The following is a 16,135-nucleotide window of genomic DNA, read 5'->3' as shown; positions in this document are numbered from 1 at the left end:
ACAGAGAGCATCGTGAAGACCAAGAAACACAACAGGCAGGTCCGTGATACTGTTGTGGAGAAGTTTAAAGCCTGATTTGGATACAAAATGATTTCCAAAACTTTAAACATCCAAAGGAGCACTGTGCAAGCGATCATATTGAAATGTAAGGAGTATCATACAACTGCAAATCTACCAAGACCCGGCTGTCCATCTTAACGTTCATCTCAAACAAGGAGAAGACTGATCAGAGATGCATCCAAGAGGCCCATGATCACTCTGGATGAACTGGAGAGATCTCCAGCTGAGGTGACACAGTCTATCCATAGGACAACAATCAGTCGTACACTGCATAAATCTGGCCTTTATGGAAGAGTGGCAAGAAGAAAGCCATTTCTCAGAGATATCCATAAAAAGTGTTGTTTAAAGTTTGCAACAAGCCACCTGGGAAACACACCAAACATGTGGAAGAAGGTGCTCTGGTTTCAGATGAAACCAAAATCAAACTTTTTGGCAACAATGCCAAACGATATGTTTGGCGTAAAGGCAAAGGCAACACAGCTCATCACCCTGAACTCACCATCCCCACTGTCAAACATGGTGGTAGCAGCATCATGGTTTGGGCCTGCTTTTCTTCAGCAGGCACAGAGAAGATGGTTAAAATTGATGGGAAGATGGATGGAGCCAAATACAGGACCATACTTGAAGAAAACCTGTTGGAGTCTGCAAAAGACCTGAGACTGGGACTGAGATTTGTCTTCCAACAAGACAATGATCCCAAACATAAGGCAAAATCTACAATGGAATGGTTCACAAATAAACGTATCCAGGTGTTAGAATGGCCAAGTCAAAGTCCAGACCTCAATCCAATGGAGAATTTGTGGAAAGAGCTGAAAACTGCTGTTCACAAATGATCTCTATCAAACCTCACTGAGCTCGAGCCAAGGAAGAATAGGCAAGAATTTCAGTCTCTCGATGTACAAAACTGATAGAGACATACCCCAAGCGACTTGCAGCTGTAATCGCAGCAAAAGATGGCGCAACAAAGTATTAAGTTTAAGGGGCCGAATAATATTGCACGCCCCACTTTTCAGTTTTGAATTTCCACAAATTTAAAAATAACCAATAAATTTAATTCAACTTCACAATTGTGTTCCACTTGTTGCTGATTCTTAACCAAAAAAATTACATTTGGTATCTTTACGTTTGAAGCATGATATGTGGGAAAAGGTTGAAAAGTTCCAGGGAGCCGAATACTTTCGCAAGGCACTGTATGTGTGGCCAGTACAGAGGGCTGGCACATGACTTCTTCCTTCCAAAAGACCATACCTCCTCACTTTTGAAGAGCCCCTTAGATGCCAAAATACCAGAAACCACCCAAAAGAGACCCTAATTTAGAAACTACACCCATTAAAGAATTCACGTAGGTGTGCAATGATCAGTTTGAAGCCATAGGAGCATCAAATGAATTTGTATAATATTCTGTTGTGAAAATGAAAAAGTGTTTTTTTTTCTGATAAAATGTTGCTTTATCCCTAAACTATCCTTTTTGACAAGGTTTAAACAGACAATGGAGCCCAATTTTTTTTATATATACAATTTCTCACAAACGTGGCAACTCACTATAAAAGTGGTCAGAAACCAATATTTTGGAACAGGGCTTGGAAGAGAATGAGCACAATTTGACTCCAGTTATACAATTTAAGTTGGAATAGATTATGGCCGCCATTTAGGAGAGCCTAGGAGATGCCAAAACAAGAGAGATCCCAAAAACGTACTCCATTTTTGAAACTGCGCCCCTTTTATTGCATTCATCTTATGGTGTGGTGAACATTTTGAACCCACATGTGTTTTACAAAAAATGTAAATCCTAGATTGTGGAAACGATAAGTAACTTCTTTCGACTAAGATGTTGCTTTAGCCCTAATTTTTTTAATTTTCACAAGGAGTATGAGGAGGAAATGGCGTCCAAATTTTAGTACGAAAAATCTCTAGAATGCAGCAATGCACTGACCTACTGTTTGGGTACATGATCGCAATCGGAAATGGAAGTAGCGTCATTTGCCATTGGGAACTCAATTTTGGTAGAACCATGTCGTATTTGCGGAGCCCCTGAGGAGCCAAAGCAGTAGTTGATGTTTTCAGGGGTTTTATTTTTCTTTACATATAACCTTTTGATCGTCTTTTATTCCACTTTTCGTTAGGTGGTATGATGATAATACAGAGTATTTTGCCCTGTGTTTCATTTATTTATTGCACAGGTTAACTAATGTAACAGTTTTATAGTAAAAGTCTTTCTGAATGTAATAATACAAAATGAGAATTTTTGGGGTTATTTTTGTTTTTACATAATAAATGCGCTTTTTTATTTTTCGATCATAATTTTGTAGGGGTGAGTCACATTTTTTTCACCTTTTTACATAGTCTCTTGAGCACTAGTGTCTTGAACACTGAATATTCCAAAGACTGGTGTGATACACTGCAATACTCATTATTACATGCATTATTCCTGTAAGTTTTGCACTAACAGGCCACAATATCTGCAGACACAGAAGTCATTGTCAGAGTTCCAATAGCCATGGCAGTCACTTGCCCACCATGATCGCACCACGGGGGTGCCGATGGAGCCCCATCCCTCTCACAATGATCTGGATGTTGTGGTTGCTATTGATTATGGCATCTAAAGGTTTGAAAAGCCAGGAACAGTGCTGATACCGTTTGTTGGGATGTTGCTACATTGAGCTTGGCTGTTAGTTAAACCAAGCCATTTTCTGCCAACAGACTAATATGTATGGGAGCCCCAAACAAATTTGGCAGCAAATATTAATCCAACATGTCCAATTTCAGACTATAAATCATCCGTCAGTGCTTTTAATGTTGCTCTTCTCTGTGTATGACCAAACAATATGTTTTTGAGTAAACTTAAGGTACGGTCACATTTAGCGACGCTCCAGCGATATACACAACGATCCGACCTAAACTAGATCGCTGGAGCGTCGCTGTTAGGTCGCTGTAGAGATGTCAAACACAGCAACTCCAGAACGATGTATGAGCGGTCCAGTGACGTACTTATCGTTCTCGCTGGTTGTTAGCTCTGTGAAAAAAACATTGCTGGCATCGTTGCTTTTGCTGTCAAACATGACGAATCACGCCGACCTGACGACCAAATAAAGTTCTGGACTTTCAGCTACGACCAGCGATGTCACAGCAGGATCCAGATCGCTGCTGCGTGTCAAACACAACGAGATCGCTATCCAGGACGCTGCAACGTCACGGATCGCTGTAGTTCTCGTTGTAAAGTTGCTCAGTGTGAAGGTACCTTTACCTATACTCATGCAGTTAATTAAATTACCTTTTTTTCTTTTTGCAGGAAGAAGGAAAGAACTTAAAGCAGATCAGTCAGGTCGAAGATGCAGATAAGGCTTTCAATCATATACTGATACTGCTCACTGTACTGCAACTCAGCTCAAAGCTGATCAATAAAGGCAACAGGAGACCCTGGAAGTCATGCAACTCCTTACCAAACTCTACATGTATTTCAATTGTAGAAGAAAGTTTAAGTCACTCAAGAAACCTTAATGTGACAGATAATTCGTTTTTTAATACCTATATGACACATGGGATTGCGTTATTTAAAGGGTCCTTAAAATTACATGGCTCCGAAAAAAAGGCAGATATTTTGCACATTATACCTTTTTTCATGAGAAATACGTATTATATGACATCTGTACTCATGGCTATTCATATCACTTTGCATAAATATTTGTGAAACCAACATACTGGATGCCTTCTTCATTCTTTGGCAGGAAAAAAAGTCTCACAAACCACATTGAAAACATACCTGGGGTATAATGGACATTCCCTTCCTCAAATCATGCAGGCCCAAGTCTGATGTCAAAATTTTATCAATCCAAATTTTTCCTTCAGGTTCAGCAAGACGGAATAGAGCAGCAATGAGGGAACTCTTTCCAGCTCCAGTTCTTCCCACTATTCCAACCTGAAAATCAGTTAGAACCATCAACCTAAAAATCAACAGCAATGCACATAGATCTATTCCTGTCTACAGGCTGTAAATGGTATTGGTACACAGTTGGGTTGCATCTGGCATTTGTATACCCTTGGTCTATTGGCACAACCTTATTCTATGGGATGTCTCTGGTATTGGTACATCATTGGTCTTTGAGCTGTATCTAGTATTGGAACATCCTTGGTCTAAGGACTCTGTCTGGTGTTAGTACTACCTTTCTATGCTTTGCATCTGGTATACGTACACGCTTGTCTCTAGGATATACCAGACATTAGTACATCCTTGTCTATGGGCTGTATATGATATTGAGATACCCTTATTATTATTATTTATATAGCACCATTAATTTCATCGTGCTGTACATGAGAAAGGGGTTACGTACAGAGTTATAGATATCGTTAACAGTAAATAAATTTACAATAACAGACTGGTACAGAGGGGAGAGGACCCTGTCCTTGCAGACTTACATTCCATGGGATAATGGGGAAGAGACAGAAGGTCGGGGGTGCGGCAGCTCTGGTGGTGGTATCTGGTGTTAGTACTCGTTTGCCTATGGGCTGTGTCTGGTATTGGTACACCTTATTTATGTGATTTATTTGTCATTAGTACACTCTTGTCCATGGGCTGTATCTGGTATTTGTAAATCCTTGTCTATCGGCTGTATCTAGTATTGGTACATCCTTGTCTATGGGTTGTATATGGTATTATTACACTCAGTCTGTATGACAACACACTAAATGCACGTAGAAATGTAACGCTTCATAATTCAGTGAAGAGATTTGTATGTACTGAAACTAGATTACCCCTGTAATTAATAAACAGCAAATCCACAGAACATCCAGTTACTGACCACTAATATTGAGCCCGAGGTAGCAGAAAACTCAGAGCTTATTTATAAGAACTCCCAGTGCCATCACCCATACAGGCTGGTTACCCACAGAGATTGATGCAGGCATCACCTTCATAGTGGGCTGCTTACATTACAGGGTAGATTGTCAACAAAGCCATATTGATAATTCTATTTTGCTGTAAATTCTGAAAAACAACATTTACAAGGAAGACATCCAGTTCAAAGACAGAAAAAGTAAACCACTATTTTTCGGAATTACCTTTTCTTTTGGTCGGATTAGAGCAGTTAAATGTCTTAGAACCAGTGGTCCATCTAAGCTGTACGCAAAGCTGACATTTTCAAAGGCTATCATGCCCTTACTTGGCCAGCCTGGTGGAGGGCGCTTTTTAGACTCCCACGCAGCTTCTTTTTCAAGCTGAGTGTATTCCATCACTCTCTCCACAGAGATCATCTAGAAAAAAGAAATATTTTTGTTACATTGTTTTACTAAATATTTTATTAAAAAATTACATTGAAGGGAATTTGTAAGTCATTTCATGCTGCCCAAACGACATTTCAAAGAAAACATAGCTTTACAGTTAGGGTAAGTTCACACAGGGCGTTTTTGTTGCTTTTTTTTCTGCAGCAAAACCTGATCTTCTTGGCAGGAAAGAAGATACATAAAAAACGCAGGTTTTGGTGCGTTTTTTGTTGCTTTTTCTTTCTGCAGCAAAACCTGATCTTCTTGGCAGGAAAGAAGATGCATAAAAACCGCAGGTTTAGGTGTGCTTTGGTGCGTTTTTTGTTGCTTTTTTTTTTCTCTTTGTCCAGGCTAATGTCCTTCAATTTTCAGCAGCAAAAACACAGCATATAATGATACCTGCGTTTTTGCTGCGTTTTTTTTCAACGCCCATTCAAGTCAATGGGTGAAAAAACGCAGCAAAAACGCTGAAAGAAGTGACATGGTCTACGTCCAAAAAACACAGCAAAGCACAAAATACTGATCACACAAAAAACCAATGTGTGTGCATGAGATTTCTGAAATCTTATAGGCTTTGCTAGTACTGAAAAAAGCAGCTGAAAATTAGCATAAAAAATGCAGCAAAGACGTCCTGTGTGAACTTACCCTTAGAATCGGTATAAAATGGACCAACTCCTAAATATATAATAAATTGGGTACAGTAGTACAATGCAGTATGTGCCATTTTTTCAGAGGAATTGGAGAAAGTTATGAAATGTCCTAGAAATGACTGTTCTCTTCCTGTTCCTCAGATGAATCGGTGCTGCCCTTTATGTACAGTACATACTCAGAAGTGAAGCTCCTCCTCCAGTGCTGTGGAGTCAGAGTCGGAGTTAGGGAAATTGAGGAGTCGGAGGTGTGGCTTACATAATCCACAGCCCTGGTGTATAGGGGAGCTTTGGGTGTATCATACTATGTATAGGGGAACTGTGGGCCCATCATACTGTGCATAGCGGAGCACTAGACCCATCAGACTGTGTATAGGGGATCTGTGGGGGCATCAGTGTGCATAGGGGAGCGGTGTGCCCACCATATTTAGAATATATGAGTTGGGTGGCATCATACTGTGCATAGAAGAATTGGGGGGGAATTATTCTGTAAATAGGAAGGCTGTTGGCACAACATACTGTGTATAGGGGCGCTGTGGACCCATCATACTTTGTATAGTGAAGCTGTGGGGGAATTATATATATAGAAGATCAGTACATTTGAGGACTGGGGAGACATTATTATGTTATATGGGTGGGGACTCCGAGGACATTATTGGAAACTAGGGGGACATTATTAAATGTTAAGTGGGCCCTTGTAAAGCATTATTTCTATGGGGACTCGGAGTATTGTGATTGTAAAGGTGCACACAGGGGGCATTACTACTTTCTAAGCGGCAAAATGTGGGCACTTTTCAGGGGCAATTGCAAAAGGTATTAATATTTTTAGCGGCGAATTTTACCAACTAGAGGGCATAAAGGAGGCCTTTCACATTGAAAGGGGACACATTGGTGAGTATTATTATGTGGGGCACTAAGAGAAGCGCTGTTTTTATGCCACACAGCGGGTGAGTGGGGCACATACGGCAGTAGCTTACAATTGGGGTGATATCAGTAACATGATGAAATGGACTAGATATAACAAATGGGAAAAAAGACTGATTTCATCTAAAAGAACATCACCTGTAATTAATTCTATATAATTGCACTTTTATCTCATAATAAGAACTGTACCCAATTGAAAAACAATGGAGACCCGAACTTTGGATCAGGGAAAAAAAAAAAATCTGTCTTCCCCCGGAATTCAAAACTTTCCAACGGACTTCTAGGAGAAGTCTGTGTTCAGCGCTTGTCTGGTACAAACCCCGAATTTTTAAGTTCAGATTCAATCATGTCTAATTAGGAGCTCTTTATCAGCCTCCTAATACTCTTAAAGTGAACCCGACAGCTGATACATAATGCCTGATCCACAGACTGCATGCAACAGACGTTCGCTATATGATTTCAGCCATACACCGTATGTTTAACTCCGAAACATTGTGGCACTTGGGAGGGATCGTTTTTTTTTTTGTGCTCTACAATTACATAGCTATACTCATAATTTTGGTTTAAGCACGTGGTTTATTCAAGCTCAAAATCCTGGGGCATAGAAATGTTATCATATACACCTTTGGTGGTTTTAATCGCTGTGTTGTATTTGTGCTCTATATTTTTATAATAAAGTTTCATTTTTTTGCATGTGCAGTCCTTCTTTTGCATATAATTTTGTTTGCCACATGCTGGGATGTCAGTCACCCTGCTGTGGCTGTGGCTTCAGTGTACTGCAAACTTTCTCCATCTTAAAATATTCTACAAAAGGTCAGAAAACATTTTTAGAAGTAACAATATGAGAACCTACTGGTAGAATAATAATTAAAAACTAATATTAAATAATCTGGGGATTTATTATGATGGAATATAGGCTGAACTGGATGGACAAATGTCTTTTTTCGGCCTTACTTACTAACTATAATGATATATTACGCTATATTATTATAACCCAGAAATTCCAGGTTTCACACTTTAACTTCCAGCGCTTCCATTTCTATACCTATGAATCAAGTAACGTATATTAAATCCACTGGTAACCTCTAAACCAAGCAGCTGTAGCATACATCCAGACAATAGTATATACTACATTCTTACAATGCTTCATGAATGTCACATTTGAAATAGAAATAACTAATAATGTGAAAAATAAAATGAAATTAAGGAAAATACTTTACCAGATTTTCAACTTCTGCACTTTGCCTTACTCCCCACTGGAAGGATCCCATGATTGTAATGGCATAAGACAGCGCCAAACCAACCTGTCCTGCATCAAGAGCTGAAGCAGCGCAAAAGAAAAAAAAAGTGGAAAATTTAGTCCATACAACTGCATTTTCTGGCATAAGCCTGCTAGCATGTTATAGCTCATGAGTGTGAATAGGGTTGGGGGAAAGGTCACTTTTCAAACCACCTGGTTTGTATCTCCTTGGAAAGATTGTGCATTATAAATTCCATAATTGAGAAAAAATGTTACAAGGCCCTTATTTATTTCAATACTGGTTATATACAGCACACTAAAAATACTCACAGGGAATGTCAGGTCACATCTTATTGGGGACACGGACATCCAGAACACTCACCAATCAAGCGGTATTTGACTAGGAGACCAATGGATGTAGACAATTAGTTTAGAGGTTAATGTTATGTTCTGCAGGACAGGTCAAGAAAAGCTCTACACTGTGTGCAGAATTATTAGGCAAGTTGTATTTTAGAGGATTATTTTTATTATTGATCAACAACTATGTTCTCAATCAACCCAAAAGGCTCATAAATATCAAAGCTTAATATTTCTGCAAGTTGGAGTGTTTTTTTTTTAGATTTGGCTATCTTAGGAGGATATCTGTTTGTGCAGGTAACTATTACTGTGCAGAATTATTAGGCAACTTAATAAAAACCAAATAAATTCCCATCTCACTTATTTTCACCAGGTAAACCAATATAACTGCACAAAATTTTGAAATAAAAATTTCTGACATGCAAAAACAACCCCCCCCCCCAAATTAGTGACCAATATATCCACCTTTCTTTATGAAGAAACTCAACAGCCTTCCATCCATAGATTCTGTCAGTTGCTTGATCTGTTTACGACCAACATTGCGTGCAGCAGCCACCACAGCCTCCCAGACACTGTTCCGAGAGGTGGACTGTTTTCCCTCCCTGTAGATCTCACATTTTATGAGGGACCACAGGTTCTCTATGCGGTTCAGAGGTGAACAAGGGGGCCATGTCATTATTTTTTCTTCTTTGAGACCTTTACTGGCCAGCCACGCTGTGGAGTAGTTGGAGGCATGTGATGGAGCATTGTCCTGCATGAAAATCATGTTTTTTCTCCCGACTTCTTCCTGTACCACTGCTTGAAGAAGTTGTTTTCCAGAAACTGGCAGTAGGTCTGGGAGTTGAGCTTCACTCCATCATCAACCGAAAAGGTCCCACAAGTTCATCTTTGATGATACCAGCCCATACCAGTACCTCACCTCCACCTTGCTGACGTCTGAGTCGGAGTGGAGCTCTCTGGCCTTTACTGATCCAGCCTCTGGCCCATCCGTCTGGCCCATCAAGAGTCACTCATTTCATCAGTCCATAAAACCTTTGAAAAGTCAGTCTTAAGATATTTTTTGTCCCAGTCTTGACGTTTTATCTTATGTTTCTTGCTCAAAGGTGGTCGTTTTTCAGCCTTCCTTACCTTGGCCATGTCCCTGAGTATTGCACACCTTGTGCTTTTTGTTACTCCAGTAATGTTGCAGCTCTGAAATATGGCAAAATTGGTGGCAAAAAGGCATCTTGGCAGCTTCATGGTTGATTTTCCTCAATTCATGGGTACCGTAGTTATTTTGCGCCTTTTTTGCCCAACCCGCTTCTTGCGACCCTGTTGGCTATTTGCCATGAAACGCTTGATTGTTCGGTGATCACGCTTCAAATGTTTGGCAATTTCAAGACTGCTGCATCCCTCTGCAAGACGTTTCGCAATTTTGGACTTTTCAGGGCCCGTCAAATCTCTCTTCTGACCCATTTTGCCAAAGGAAAGGAAGTTGCCTAATAATTAAGCACACCTTATAGGGTTTTGATGTCATTAGACAACACCCCTCCTCATTACAGAGATGCACATCACCTGATTTACTTAATTGGTAGTTGGCTCTCAAGCCTGAACAGCTTGGAGTAGAATAACATGTATAAAAAGTATCATGTGATCAAAATACAACTTTCCTAATAATTCTGCACAGTATAGATCTAGGAGCTATTCAGTAGCCGGAGGAAAAAACAGCTAAGCAATCAGGGTGTTGGGTGTCGGAACACCACAGATCTGATATTGATGGCCTGTCCTATGGATAAGTCTTCAAGAGGTTGTGACTTGACAACCCTTATAACACTTTCAATAGGCTATTTATTCAATCTCGTGACGTATCTTATATATAATTGTCTAAGGGTCACTTCTGTCTGTCTGTCTGTCCTTCTGTCACAGATATTCATTCGCTGATTGGTCTTGCCAGCTGCCTGTCATGGCTGCCGCGACCAATCAGCGACAGGCACTGTCCGGAAGAAAATGGCCGCTCCTTACTCCCCACAGTCACTGCCCAATGCCTGTCACCCGCATACTCCCCTCCGGTCACCACTAACACAGGGTTAATGCCGGCGGTAACGGACCGGGTTATGCCGCGGGTAACGCACTCAGTTACCGCTGCTATTAACCCTGTGTGTCCCCAACTTTTTACTATTGACGCTGCCTATGCGGCATCAATAGTAAAAAATGTAATGTTAAAAATAATAATAATAATAAAAAAAAAAAAAAACCTGCTATACTCACCCTCCGTAGTCGCTCGCGCAGGCCGCCATCTTCCGTTGCAGGTTCCGGTGGCAAAGATGGTATGGGAGAAGTACCTGCCATAATGTCACGGTCATGTGACCGCGACGTCATCACAGTCCCTGCACGCCTGCGCGAGAAGGACCTGCCATGACTTCACGGTAATGTGACCGCGACGTCATCACAGGCCCTGCGCGCCTGCGCTAGAAAGACCTGCCAGAACGTCACGGTCATGCGCTCATACCAACCCTGGGACCGGAAGCTGCCGTGGACTACAAGGGGCCCCGGAAAGGTGAGTATATGTTTATTTTTTAACCTGTGACAAACCTGGCTGGGCAATATACTACGTAGCTGGCCAATATACTACGTGGCTCTGTGCTGTATACTACGTCGCTGTGCAATATACTACGTGGCTCTGTGCTGTATACTACGTCACTGGGCAATATACTACGTGGCTGCGCATTATACTACGTCACTAGGCAATATACTACGTGGCTCTGTTCTGTATACTACGTCACTGGCAATATACTACGTGACTGGCCAATATACTACGTGGCTCTGTGCTGTATACTACGTCGCTGTGCAATATACTACATGGCTCTGTGCTGTATACTACGTAACTGGGCAATGTAATACGTTGCTGTGCAATATACTACGTCACTAGGCAATATACTACGTAACTGGGCAATATACGTCACTGGGCAATATACTTCGTGGTTGGGAAATATACTACGTGACTAGGCAATATACTACGTGACTGGGCAATATACTACGTGGTTGGGCAATATAGTACATCGCTGGGCAATATACTACGTGGCTGGACAATGCACTACGTGGCTGGGCAATATACGGTACTACGTGGCTGGGCAATATACTACGTGGCTGGGCAATATACTACGTGGCTGGGCAATATACTACGTGGCTGGGCAATATACTACGTGGCTGGGCAATATACTACGTGGCTGGGCAATATACTACGTGGCTGGGCAATATACTACGTGGCTGGGCAATATACTACGTGGCTGGGCAATATACTACGTGGCTGGGCAATATACTACGTGGCTGGGCAATATACTACGTGGGCTGTGCAATATACTACGTGGACATGCATATTCTAGAATACCCGATGCGTTAGAATCGGGCCACCATCTAGTTGAATTATAATCATTTTGTGAGGGTTTCTTTTTAGTTTTTTTTTTTTTATATTATTTATTTAATTTCTTCCACAATAAGAAATGTTTTACAAAGATATTATTCTCTTCCTTCAACCACATTCCTATTCCAGAATACAAAGGAAAGGGGAAAAGGAGGTGAGCATTTGTTAATGTTGTTTAAAGCGAACCTGTCTCCAGGTTTGGCCGATATAAGATACGGCCACCGCTTTTCAGGGCTTATCTACAGCATTCTATAATGCTGTAGGTAAGTCCCCGATCCGACCTGAAATATAAGAAAAATTAGTTTTATTATACTCACCTGTGGGGCGGTCCGGTCCGGCGCCTCCGAACTTCTTGCGATGCCGCCCTCCTGCTTGCTTCACAGGCTTCCCAGCTTCACGCTCCTGTGCAGGCGTACTTATCTACCCTGTTGAGGGCAGACGAAAGTACTGCAGTTCGCAGGCGCCGGGACAGATCAGAGAAGCCCAGCGCCTGCGCACTGCAGTACTTTGGTCTGCCCTCAACAGGGTAGATAAGTACGCCTGCGCAGGAGTGCAATGCGGGGAGCCTGTGAAGCAAGCAGGAGGGCGGCATCGCAAGAAGATGGGTGGTGCCGGACTCAGACCTGCAACACCCACCAGACTGCCCCGCAGGTGAGCATAATAAAACTTATTTTTTTTATCTTTCAGGTAGGATCGGGGGCTTATATACAGCATTATAGAATGCAGTAGATAAGCAATAAATGTGGTGGCCACATCTTACACTGGCCAAACCTGATGACAGGTTCCCTTTAAGATACAATATAATCTTCTGATCACCTACAAAATATATCTCAGGGCCCAAATGCGGCGTGGCATGAAGGCAATCAGCCTGTGGCACTGCTGAGGAGTTATGGAAGCCCAGGTTGCTTTGATAGCAGCCTTCAGCTCGTCTGCATTGTTGGGTCTGGTGTCTCATCTTCCTCTTGGCAATACAATACCCCATAGGTTCCCCTATGGGGTTAAGGTCAGGCGAGTTTGCTGGCCAATCAAGCACAGTTATACTGTTGTTTTTAAATTGGCATTGGTACTTTTGGCAGTGTGGACAGGTGCCAAGTCCTGCTGAATAATTAAAATTCCATCTCCAAAAAGCTTGTCGGTAGAGGGAAGCTTGAAGTGCTCTAAAATTTCCTGGTACAGCTGTGCTGACTTTGGTCTTGATAAAACACAGTGGACCTACACCAGTAGATGACATGACTCCCCAAACCATCACTGATTTTGGAAACTTCACACTAGACCTCAAGCAGCTTGGATTGTGTCCCTCTCCACTCTTCCTCCAGACTCTGGGATCTTGATTTCCAAATGAAATGCAAAATTTAATTTCATCTGAAAACAACACCTTGGACCACTGAGCAACAGTCCAGGTCTTTTTCTCCGTGGCACTGGTAAGACTCTTAAGGCGTGTATTGGTCATGAGTGGCTTGACACAAGGAAAAGGACACTTGTAGCCCATGTACTGGATATGGCTGTGCATGGTGGCTCTTGAAGCAATGACTCCAGCAGCAGTCCACTTGTGAATCTTCACCAAATTTTTGAATGGCATTTTCTTAATCCTTTCAAAGCTGCGGTTATCCCAGTTGCACCTTTTTCTACCACACTTTCCTTCCACTCAACTTTCCATTAATATGCTTAGATACAGAATTTTGTGGACAGCCAGCTTCTTTAGCAATGACCTTTTGTGGCTTACTCTCCTTGTGGAGTGTGTCAATGACTGCCTTCTGGACATCTGTCAAGTCAGCAGTCTTCCCCATGATTGTGGAGCCTACTGAAACAGACTAAGGGACCTTTTTAAATGCTCAGGAAGCCTTTGCAGGTGTTTTTTAATGATTATTATAATTTACTGAGATAATGACTTTTGGGTTTTCATTGGCTACAAGCCATAATCATCAACATTAACAGAAATAAACACTTGAAATAGATCACTCGGTTTGTTATGACTATATAGTATATGAGGGACTTTAGGATTATATCTTGTGTTCCCAGAGCACAATGTGAGCTTAGTTTGGTAGATCAACTCTTTAGTCCATGAGCTGCAAATATTGTGTGTGCCACATAAACCGACTAACAAGCTTCAGCCACAACTGTTAGAGGCATTGGGCATTATAAAGAATTGTTAACTCCAATAGTCAATTCAGACTGCACTGTAAAACATATGGAACATGCACCAATGGTCAGCACCAACATGGACTTATTAACAAAAGAAAAATATTAAAATATAAAGAGAAGTGGAAAATCAGCCATGGCTTATTAGTAGGTAGAACAACATCACATCAACTAAACAAACTACATAATAATCCCAATAGCAAGGGATTCAGATTACATTAGGAAAGAAAAAAGTAAGTCATTGAGCAGCACTTAACTCAGCTCTTCAGGAGTGAAGCTGAACTATACAGAAGGATTTGGCTGTACTAAATTTTGACTCTATAATAAGCTATTTTCACACAAACAAGCTCTCCTGATAGTGTGTATGAGAGCGACGTAGACTAAATGTGGAATTAACCATCCGTTCAGATCAGCATGACTTGTGTGATAAACAGCATCGGTAATGTTGGGAGCTTTCTAAAGTGGTGTTTCTTGACTGAGCCTATTCTGTCTCATTTCCAAAGGACAACTAACTTACATAGCCAAGAATGAATGTCATATAGACTGAACATAATGCTTACTTTTCGAAAGTATTAAGGACCCAAAGGCAATGGCTATTACAAACAGGGCACATATGGCATCCAGGCGCACTGCAAGCCAACGGGAGGTTGTCAGGAACAAAAACCAGGCCTCTGTTGAAATAAAGGATGATCAAATGTAAAATACACCACAACAAGAGGGGGCAAAACTTTTTAACATGGTTCAAAACAAGCTAAAGATATTTGGTGCTCTCAAACATAATTAGAGTATAATCTAAAAATATATAGAACAATAAATCCAGACTACATGATCCCTTAGGTATTTATTGACCAGTAATTTTCCTACTTTACTGAAAATAGATGTGATGGGACAATAACATGAGGTGGCACCATAACAAAATAACACAGCAAACAGTGACATGATTCCAACCTCTTCTGAAGTAGAAAGATTTTAACAACCTGCCATTAAGCCTTGTCGTCACAAAGAAGACAGGTGCACTAGAACAGGAGTTAAGGGGAACTTGCTGTATCCTACTTTGGCCATTCATTTGGATTACCAGAGTAAAGCATCATGAGAAGAGCTTGGATTGCTGCACATCACACACTTATCATGGCTAAATTGCAACCGCCTCATTTACTACTCTGATCAGAAAACTGTTTGGACTCCAAATAGTGATTTGCGGACTATGAAGAGGCCTCCACTGTACACAATAAAGTGCATCTTTAATGAAATAATAATACAATAATGTTGACAGGTTAGTAGCATAGACTCAATTTTTTATTTGTATTTCCATATCATTCTGAGAAGAGTAAGGGTTACACAAACCAGAATGAAGATCTTGCTTTGCATCAAACAATTGTTGGAAACGCTCCTCTGCTTTGAATGCCCGTATGGTCCAAAGTCCCTGGAGGGAAGATGACAGGTGCGAGAACACTGGACTACGAGCTGGAAGAGAATAAGTAATTTGTAAAGGATCATTTTTTGCTTGGACCAACAGGAGATGAACACATAAGAAGCTACAAATCTTATCTTCAACACAATATAAAACTGAGGCAATAAACTGCACAATTTTCACATTTCTGAAAAAAAAAAAAGTTATCAGTTGTTTTTATTGAACACCACTTAAAACCCTTACCGACATCCGCCGTACAAGTATGGCGGAAGTTGGTACTGGGTGTAGGGAGCAGGCTCACGCGATGAGCTCACCCCATACCCAGCAGGTAATGGCTGTGTGTTACAGCCAGGACCTGTCTCTAATAATAGTGGGTAGTACAAAGCGCCGCCCTCGACTGTTAACCTGTTGAATGCCGCTGTCAAACTCCGGACAGCAGCATTAACAGCACGCCGGGAGGGGGTCACATCATTCAATGCACACCTCACGTCATCGCGGGATGCCGATGGGTTTGCTATGACATCCAAGAGTATGTTGAAGACCTCCATGTTTGTCAGCCTGTGACGGAGTTTGAAATGAGATTGTGAATTTCACTATATGCAGCAATACTGTGGTATTGCTGCATATAGCACAAGCGATCAGATGATCGCAGGTTAAAGTCCCCTAAGGGGAATAACATGTACAGTAAAAAGTAAATAAAC

At 41.3% G+C, this 16,135-nt stretch overlaps 1 protein-coding gene across 2 annotated transcripts in view; it reads right to left on the bottom strand.

The window, feature by feature from the left end:
- Positions 1 to 16,135, bottom strand: part of ABCC4 (ATP binding cassette subfamily C member 4 (PEL blood group)) — a 440,057-nt gene that overhangs the window by 114,115 nt on the left and 309,807 nt on the right. For both annotated transcript variants that reach the window (XM_069758043.1, XM_069758042.1), the window contains exons 22-26: positions 15,368 to 15,487; positions 14,584 to 14,694; positions 8,108 to 8,208; positions 5,116 to 5,307; positions 3,821 to 3,976 (exon numbers count right to left, since the gene is read on the bottom strand). In XM_069758043.1, coding sequence (XP_069614144.1) covers positions 3,821 to 3,976; positions 5,116 to 5,307; positions 8,108 to 8,208; positions 14,584 to 14,694; positions 15,368 to 15,487 — 680 coding nt within the window. The remainder of the gene's footprint in view (positions 1 to 3,820; positions 3,977 to 5,115; positions 5,308 to 8,107; positions 8,209 to 14,583; positions 14,695 to 15,367; positions 15,488 to 16,135) is intronic.

This window comes from Ranitomeya imitator, chromosome 3 (assembly GCF_032444005.1).
Source record: "Ranitomeya imitator isolate aRanImi1 chromosome 3, aRanImi1.pri, whole genome shotgun sequence".
In the NCBI taxonomy this organism is placed as follows: Eukaryota; Metazoa; Chordata; class Amphibia; order Anura; family Dendrobatidae; genus Ranitomeya; species Ranitomeya imitator.
The sequence above is the reverse complement of the archived record's forward strand: the minus strand, read 5'-3'. Positions and strand labels throughout refer to the sequence as shown.